Below are 10,212 nucleotides of genomic sequence, written 5' to 3' on the forward strand. Positions count from 1 at the left end.
AGGTCAAATAAAGGGGCGTCTCTTCTGTCTAGATAATCTGTATCTTTTGGTCTGTTTGCATGAATTCCTTCATCCACAGTTTGCCTAGAAGCGCAGGCTAATCGAATTTTCACACCAATCTTTTATGCCAGCACTCAGGTCACTCCAAACGGGATTTGGTTTAATCGACAGCCTTATTAGGGAATTTGGTAATGAAGCCCTTTATTTGTATCTACATCAGGTGAACTTGTGGCTTGCATTTACTTTCTACATTTTAGTCATTATTTTACAGGAGCAATTAGGGCGAAGTGCCTTGCTCAGGGGTACAGCAACATATCTTTCACCTAGTCAGCTCAGGAATTCGAACCAGCGACCTTTCAGTTAGTGTCCCAAAGCTCTTAACCGCTAGGCTACCTGCCGCCGTGGATACCACTTGTATGTCTCTGCATTCAGAACGATAGAGGTAGTTTAGTGAGCCAATGCTAACTAGCGCTAGCGCAATGACTGCTAGCATGTGACTGGATGGTTGGCTGCAACCGTGCTAACGCTAGTTAGTAACTTCCTGCAAACTGCAGGCAGAGATAAAAATGGTATGTACAAGTTCATCTGACTCTGGTGAAGTAGATAAAGGGCTTCATTGCCAAATTCCAGAAGTATCCCTTTAAAGATGTGAATACATCATTATATAGGCCTATTAATGCATTCAAAATTATGTTTAAAAGTAGGCATAGGCTATAATTCAGGGTAAAACATAGCTAACAGTTTCTTGTAACTATTTTACATTAAATTTAGTCAACTATCTACCAATATTCTAATGAATTTAGCATAGACTACTAAAGTATAATAATATCATGATAATATATGGCCCTACAGAAAAGCTCGTAAATCTATTATAAGAAATGTCCCCTAAAGAATTCAGTACCAACGCAGTATCGGGAAGGTGATGGAATGCAAAGCAGCATACGCACTCCGTTGTCCACTGACATTCAAATTGGACGTCAGACTTTTCAGTACTCGGACACAAATAGCTAACTACTGTTAACTGTTAACTACTGTCTCTATTATGTTGATGGGAGCGGAAATCCGATGTTTCACAAGTCCGTCGATTCCATTGTTTTTTTTGCTGAAACCTCAATGAATCAGTTTTACCAAGCTGCCTAGTTGCCCTAGTAGGCGTTGCTCTCTGCAGTATTTAACAAGTGCACAGTGACAAAGCGAGGTAGTCTCGACAGAGCAGGAACCCGAGAGCTCTTCAGTCAATTTGCGTATAACCTACAGACTTCAATAGGTCTACTATAACTTCAATATTAACACCAGTCTAGGGACTCTCAAAAGCATTCACGGGGACATTCTGTTCGATTTCTGTATTGAAGGAGTTACAAAGGACACAGAAAGGCATTTTGTAAGTAACCTTTAAATAACACTTCCCATAGCGCATTTTATCCTACTTTTTCACTGACAGAAAATAAAATAAATGTCGTTTTCATAGGCTATTATAGTTTTTCTAACTGGTATGTTATATGTTTGTTATTTGTCAGTTTTTCTTGAGTTTAGAAAACGAATGCTTTGACATTACCCAGCCATTCCATGGCGCCGAGATTTGTTGTGCTCTGAAGTTGTCATACATTTGTAAAAGCGCCCCGGGTGTCACAGTTGGGGGTGTGGATTAACAGTGGGTTCTAACGGATTAACAGTGGGTTATATCCCCGCAGACTGGTCTACATTCAATCAGATCTAGATTGCCCTGTATGTAAGCAAATGATACGGCAATGGATAGACGCACCTAAATTGTGCACAACAACGTTCTTTTTTAAATCTTAACATAATGCATTATAGCTGACAGGTAGAGGTATAGCGTGTTTAGGAACTGTGGGTCTGTTTATGTGAATAAATCACGCATCAAATAATTCATGGAAAAGTCCTGTAGTTTATAGTGTGTATTTCCGTTAACAAAAGTCGTTTAATGTAGGACAACATTCATCTACTGTTTCTTCAGAAGACTTATGCACTATCACAAAAATTCCACTGAAGACTGACCCATTTTGGTCGTTCACATATTCAGCAGGCTATATGCTGGATGGACACCGTTAATAGGCTACCTTTCAATGCATTAATTTAGTACAGATGGTTGCGGAATTTTCACTGTGAAAAAGAGTGGGGAGAGAGAAATGGGGGGGTAGTTCCTTGGAGGAGGAGGGAAACAGTTTAAAGTTGCATGGTTTCTGCTGAGACCAGGATTAGAAGGGGGATTGAGAGGGAGGATGGAGAGGGGTAGGGGAGATGGAAAGGGGAATGGAGAGGGGTGGGGAAGATGGAAAGGGGAAGGGAGAGGGGTGGGAGAGGGGAGGGGGAAGGGAGATGGAGAGGAAGAGGGAGAGGGGAGGGAGAGTGAAGGGAGAGGGGAAGGGAGAGGGGAGGGGGAAGGGAGATGGAGAGGGGAAGGGAGAGGAAGAGGGAGAGGGGAGGGGGAGGGAGAGTGAAGGGAGAGGGGAAGGGAGAGGGAGAGGGGTGGGAGAGGGGAGGGGGAAGGGAGATAGAGAGGGGAAGGGAGAGGAAGAGGGAGAGGGGAGGGGGAGGGAGAGTGAAGGGAGAGGAGAAGGGAGAGGGGTGGGAGAGAGAGGGGGAAGGGAGATGGAGAGGGGTGGGAGAGGGGAGGGGAGGGGGAAGGGAGATGGAGAGGGGAAGGGAGAGGGGAGGGAGAGGGAAGGGAGAGGGGAAGGCAGAGGGAGAGGGGAAGGGAGAGGGGAGGGGGAGGGAGAGGGAAGGGAGAGGGGAAGGGAGAGGGAGAGGGGAAGGGAGAGGGAGTGTAGTATGCAGAGGAAAAAGCAGAAAAAACACAGATAGAGAAAGGCAGAAAAACAGTGAGAAAGACGGAAAGACTGAGAGACTGGGAGCGAGAAATAGAGTGGAGGTGTGTATAATATGTGTATATTGTATGTTTGTTTGTGTGTGAGTGTGTGAGTGTGTGAGTGAGTGCGTGAGTTTGTGTGTCTGTGGTAGGATGTAATATTGGGGTGTGGTGGTGAGAGGGGCAGCTCACGGGCAGCTCTTTGTGCCCCAGACGGTGCTAGCTGCCCTGGGGCCATTGGGGGCTAGAGGGAGGACAAGGGAACCAGGTGAAGAGCCACTCTGTTTGACCAGTGAAAACACAACAGATTTACAAGGACTGGGGTCCCCAAAAGGGCCACTGCGTTTTATGGCACGTGGAGATGCAACATTTAATGTTATCCTCATTCCCAAATGGATGGTGGTGGGATTGACGGCAGTAAAAACACCAAGCTTTCTACAGCTTTTGTTTTTATGTAACCCACCTCTCCCAAATGGGTTAGGCTTTTAGTTTTCATCTGTCAGTCATTTAAGGTCGTCTTAAAGACAGCTGTCTATCTACTCATGTTACCCACAATGCTTTTAAGGCTATATGGTCATGTTGTTAGATGAACAAACATCTGGCTAATGTTATCAGCAAATAAAGAAACGATTAAGTTGTTTTATGGTTAAATCCAGTTCATCCGTTTCAATTGCATTTATATTAGTCCTATTTGTTTTACAGACATAAAGTATAAACTCTGAACATGTCTTATGAAGTATAAACTCTGAACATGTCTTATGAAGTATAAACTCTGAACATGTCTTATAAGGTATAAACTCTGAACATGTCTTATAAGGTATAAACTCTGAACATGTCTTATAAAGTATAAACTCTGAACATGTCTTATAAAGTATAAACTCTGAACATGTCTTATAAAGTATAAACTCTGAACATGTCTTATAAAGTATAAACTCTGGACATGTCCTATAAAGTATAAACTCTGAACATGTCTTATAAAGTATAAACTCTGAACATGTCTTATGAAGTATAAACTCTGAACATGTCTTATGAAGTATAAACTCTGAACATGTCTTATGAAGTATAAACTCTGAACATGTCTTATGAAGTATAAACTCTGAACATTCTGAACATGTCTTATGAAGTATAAACTCTGAACATTCTGAACATGTCTTATGAAGTATAAACTCTGAACATTCTGAACATGTCTTATGAAGTATAAACTCTGAACATTCTGAACATGTCTTATGAAGTATAAACTCTGAACATGTCTTATGAAGTATAAACTCTGAACATTCTGAACATGTCTTATGAAGTATAAACTCTGAACATTCTGAACATGTCTTATGAAGTATAAACTCTGAACATTCTGAACATGTCTTATGAAGTATAAACTCTGAACATTCTGAACATGTCTTATGAAGTATAAACTCTGAACATTCTGAACATGTCTTATGAAGTATAAACTCTGAACATTCTGAACATGTCTTATGAAGTATAAACTCTGAACATTCTGAACATGTCTTATGAAGTATAAACTCTGAACATTCTGAACATGTCTTATGAAGTATAAACTCTGAACATTCTGAACATGTCTTATGAAGTGCTGTATTCCATGAAGACATGCAGTAAAAGCCAATTAGTGAGAGGTTTTATCAGTGTGTGAAGGGCTACCCAGCAGCACCAGTTGCATCGTGTGTTCTATGGTCTCATCTGATGTGTAGCTCCCTGGCTCGCTTCACATCTCTATCTCAACAACACGGCCCTCTGACCCCTCACCCTGGAACTGTCAGTTCAAAGGAAAGGGCCATGATATGATGCTGGGTCACTGTCTCTAGTGAAGAACGGGACCATTCACCTTCCATAGACAGACACGCGCATGCACACACACACACACACACACACACACACACACACACACACACACACACACACACACACACACACACACACACACGCATTCCATCCTGTCCATATCTCAATCGCAGGCTACGTTTCCGTGTCCGTGATGCTCTCATTCCTGGGTCACATTGAAAGCATCAGTACACTCTTCACTCTCTTTGTGCTCAAGGCTAAGTGAATGTCGTTGAGAGGTCCTTGTGAGGTTGGGAGGTCCCTATTTCACAGTCATAAAAATGGATGTGCACAAATACAATGGAATCATAAATGTCCATGCTCCACATGTACCTACAGTATTTAGTGACATTTATTTGATTTAGCTTAAAATGGACCATGCTAAATTTTGAGTGAATTTTAAAGTCTCCACATTTACATTTGAAAACGTTGTAATCTGAAAAGCCCTTTATTTTGATTTAGTAATAAATCATTTACTGGCTTACTTCAGTTCATAATTCAGTGGTAATACATGCATAGTTGAAATAGTCCCTCAGCTCCCAGCTTGCAGTAGTCAGATTAGTCTCAGATGTGAGAATCTGTCTGTCTTAGACCCTGATAACTCCTCCTTTATCAGCGATGGCCCCAATCCTGCTTGTTATTGATGGACTAGGAGGAACTCTGCTTGTTATTGATGGACTAGGAGGAACTCTGCTTGTTATTGATGGACTAGGAGGAACTCTGCTTGTTATTGATGGACTAGGAGGAACTCTGCTTGTTATTGATGGACTAGGAGGAACTCTGCTTGTTATTGATGGACTAGGAGGAACTCTGCTTGTTATTGATGGACTAGGAAGAACTCTGCTTGTTATTGATGGACTAGGAGGAACTCTGCTTGATATTGATGGACTAGGAGGAACTCTGCTTGTTATTGATGGACTAGGAGGAACTCTGCTTGTTATTGATGGACTAGGAGGAACTCTGCTTGTTATTGTTGGACTAGGAGGAACTCTCCTTGTTATTGATGGACTAGGAGGAACTCTGCTTGTTATTGATGGACTAGGAGGAACTCTGCTTGTTATTGATGGACTAGGAGGAACTCTGCTTGTTATTGATGGACTAGGAAGAACTCTGCTTGTTATTGATGGACTAGGAGGAACTCTGCTTGATATTGATGGACTAGGAGGAACTCTGCTTGTTATTGATGGACTAGGAGGAACTCTCCTTGTTATTGATGGACTAGGAAGAACTCTGCTTGTTATTGATGGACTAGGAAGAACTCTGCTTGTTATTGATGGACTAGGAAGAACTCTGCTTGTTATTGATGGACTAGGAGGAACTCTGCTTGATATTGATGGACTAGGAGGAACTCTGCTTGTTATTGATGGACTAGGAGGAACTCTGCTTGTTATTGATGGACTAGGAGGAACTCTGCTTGTTATTGATGGACTAGGAGGAACTCTGCTTGTTATTGATGGACTAGGAGGAACTCGGGAGTCCTGAGAAATGTCTCTGTCTAATGAACTAGAGGGAAAACATTGAGAACATTCCTGGACACAGCATGCGATTGGTCTAACCCCCTGACATCCCACCATGCCGCCTCGGACAGAGTTGCCATGCCCATGGGGAGCACAGGGGACATGACCCTCAGATTTATCCTGTAATAAAAAAATACTAAAAAGTCTCTGTAATACTACTAGCCACCTTGGAATTGTATGAAGTTGGCTTTAGCTAGTCCAGATAGGTTCCCAATCACCCAACCCGATAACTAGCTACCAAGAAGCCATTTCAAGTTATCAATCAAGTTCGAGTAGCTAGCTTGTCTAAAACTATCTTAGCTGGAATGCCTGCCGGCAAGGTTGGAAGACTTTAGAAAAGCAACCAATAACTAAATGTACTGAATAAGTCACATACCTTTCAATCTTTCACCCAGATTTTAGCAGAGATGCAGAGAAGCATATTTAGTTTCTTTAAAATAATAACCACTATTCAGGAGGGTACAGACAGCTCAAGAGGTATGCTTAGATATGCAGAAAAATAAACAGATTTTTTTTACATAGAATTAAGCATGGAAAATGCTGTTTCAGGTGTTTGAAAAAATGCAAGATTCTCCAACAGGACCACCTAGCCCCCCCAGACATCCTCACATACTTTGTACCCCCTCAGATTTTGGGGGTCACTGACACCCCTGGCCTCTTGAGATGTTTTAGATAACGCATGTTGTCCCTCTAAACAAATGATTGTTCGACATATTTGGTCCATATGTTTGTGTGGTCACCCAGCAAATGTCTTGTTTTGTAAATGGACATATTTCCGCTCATACAACCCCTCAGTTGATCCATTTGTTTTGTGCGAACTCTAACCAGCAAACTTCTTGCTTTATAGATTGTGGATTCTGGCTTTTTCACAACACGGCCTTCCCCCTACCGCGGCGAACGCCACCATGAGTCTGAGTGTGAACGAGCTGACGGAGCTGATGGAGATGTGGGCGGAGCTGAACTTCACGGGGGACAACATGTCATCCCACCACGTAGAGGCTCTGCTGTGCCCGGCTGAGTTCAGCCACACGGCGGTGCTCTACATGTCCTCTACATCTTCATCTTCCTGGTGGGCCTGGCCGCCAACACCCTGGTGGTGTGGGTCAACCTCCGCTCAGAGAGGAACTGCTTTGAGACCCACCTGTACATCCTCAACCTGGCTGTGGCTGACCTCTGTGTGGTGGCTACTCTCCCAGTCTGGGTCAGCTCGCTGCTACAGCGCGGCCACTGGCCCTTCGGCGAGGCCGTCTGTAAGATCACCCACCTGGTGTTCAGCGTCAACCTCTTCGGGAGTATCTTCTTCCTCACCTGTATGAGCGTGGACCGCTACCTGTCCGTGGCGCTATTCGGAGACGGAGGGAACAGCCGCAGGAAGAAGGTGGTGCGGAGGGTGATCTGTATCCTGGTTTGGCTGCTGGCCCTGGCCGCCTCCGTCCCAGACACTTACTTTCTCCAGGCGGTCAAGTCCACACACTCTGACGCCACCGTGTGCCGGCCCGTCTACCCCACTGACAACCCCCGAGAGTGGATGGTGGGCATCCAGCTTAGCTTCATCGTCCTGGGCTTCGCCATCCCGTTCCCGGTCATCGCCATCTTCTACCTGTTATTAGCAGGCGCCATCGGCAACGCCAACCCGCCCGGCTCCAGCGCCAACTCAAACCAGGAGCGACGCATCAGGTGAGTGCCTCCCTTACACACACACACACACACACACACACACACACACACACACACACACACACACACACACACACACACACACACACACACACACACACACACACACACACTCATACACACATGCTCACATGCACACACACACATGCACACATACGCACACATATACACACACACACATACACACACACACACACGCACGAACACACACACATACACAAGCACATACGCTTTATAAATCCAATCAATGATCAATGATTAATCAATGATTATTATTATTATTATCAGCCGGAAGATCATCCTGACCTACATTGTGGTGTTCCTGGTCTGCTGGCTGCCCTACCACGGAGTCCTATTGGTCGACACTTTATCTCTCCTCAACGTCCTGCCCTTCAGCTGCAGGCTGGAGAACTTCCTGTATGTGTCCCTCCACCTGACCCAGTGCTTCAGCCTCATCCACTGCTGCATCAACCCCGTCATCTATAACTTCATCAACAGGAACTACCGTTACGACCTCATGAAGGCCTTCATCTTCAAGTATTCGACCAAGACGGGCCTGGCCAAGCTCATTGACGCATCACATGTGTCCGAGACGGAGTACTCGGCCGTGGCGGCGGTGGAGAATAACGTGTGATTGGCCTGCTGCGAGAGGACAGGATAAGATAGGATACACTTTATTGTCCCTAAGGGGAAAATTGTCTTGGACACACAGAGGTGATGTCACACAACCCACAGAGAACTGACTCTCTACCAAACGGACTCTATTTAAGGCCTGCTAAACGGGCTGAACAGTTAACTGACTGCATGCAGTCCCTGGGAAGGACATCTCAAGCACATTAGACGCACTGTAAAAGACCAAGACTCTGTTTCATATGCTCTGTTTCATTTACAGTGTGACTCCAGTTTTGTTGTAATTTCCCCCTTTTTGAGTGAGTTTGGTTAACTTCCCCCTTGTTTAGTAACAGGGGTGGGGGGTCTTCTTGAGAAAGCACTTCTTCTGAACTGGAGACTTGGTGTCACCCAAACAGATGGTTCAACGGCACCGTAAACACACACACACACACACACACACACACACACACACACACACACACACACACACACACACACACACACACACACACACACACACACACACACACACACACACACACACACACACACACACACACACACACACACACACACACACACACACACACACACACACACACACACACACACACACCCTTCCCCCTGCCCTGGTCGGAGCCACAGCAGAAGAAGACGAGGGGCTCTCCCTGCCAGTGTTTATGTGAGCAGGCAGTCAGTCAGTCAACCAGACACCATTACCCTGAAGGACCTGCCACTGAATCAAGCCACTGTGTTTACATGGAAATCAGGAATGTCAAACGGACTGACAGCCGAGACCAGAGTCAAAACACTAAAGCTATATTTTATTTTGTGTTCTTTATTCTGATCCCCATCAGCTGACTCTTAAGCAACTTCTGGTCTTCACTGGGGGCATAAAAAAGACATTACAAACACGAAAGCCAATCTGTAGAATGTGACAAGTAGATGTATCTATGTTGATGTATGTATGTTGGTTAGTGAGGTGTCAATATAAAGCCAGGAGGAGCCATCCAGCCCCAAACACTCCTCTAGATGACGCATTTACAAAGTATTGGTGCTTAGTATGTAGAATGAAGGAGGAGACTTTCAAATCCACATTATTAGATCCTTGTTTATTCTGTAAATATCATATTTATATATTTGTTGATCTGTAGGTGCAGTGATTTTGTGAAGTTTTGTTGAACAGAATCAATGAAGTTATGCTTTCTATGTAATGTAAAAAAAAATTGGCAGTTATGCTACTGTTTAAAATAATATACCATTAGTTATATTTTAGTTATATTGTTCTTTTTGTTCAACTAGTTTGCATTTATTTCACTACACAAAAGAAAAACAGAAGAGCCAATGTGTGTACATTTCAGTCACAACCTGCAAATCATTTGCAACTGTTTTTGAATTTGCAAACACAGTTTCTTGCCAGTCAGTTGATGTTTTTACGCTCTTGTGTAAAATAACAAATAAATGCACAAAACAGTTTATTATTGTCTCAAACTTCTTTGTCTGAGAGGGGACTATTTGTGTTTTAGAATGTATATAATGCTCTTCCAGAACAACATGTGTCTGTGTGTGTTCTAGAATGTATGGGTTGTGTTCTCTTCCAGAACAACATGTGTCTGTGTGTGTTCTAGAATGTATGGGTTGTGTTCTCTTCTAGAACAACATGTGTCTGTGTGTGTTCTAGAATGTATGGGTTGTGTTCTCTTCCAGAACAACATGTGTCTGTGTGTGTTCTAGAATGTATGGGTT

The 10,212-nt window shown here is 43.8% G+C and overlaps 1 protein-coding gene across 1 annotated transcript; it reads left to right on the top strand.

Annotated features, from left to right (window-relative positions):
• Window positions 1-7,025: 7,025 nt before the first annotated feature.
• LOC106575680 (atypical chemokine receptor 3) lies at window positions 7,026-9,944 on the top strand. The gene is given in 3 exon segments (XM_014152314.2): window positions 7,026-7,218; window positions 7,221-7,854; window positions 8,143-9,944. Coding segments are annotated over 3 exon segments (1,116 nt in total). The 5' UTR covers window positions 7,026-7,082; the 3' UTR covers window positions 8,489-9,944.
• Window positions 9,945-10,212: the final 268 nt, after the last annotated feature.

This window comes from Salmo salar, chromosome ssa17 (genome assembly GCF_905237065.1).
Source record: "Salmo salar chromosome ssa17, Ssal_v3.1, whole genome shotgun sequence".
NCBI classification, from domain to species: Eukaryota; Metazoa; Chordata; class Actinopteri; order Salmoniformes; family Salmonidae; genus Salmo; species Salmo salar.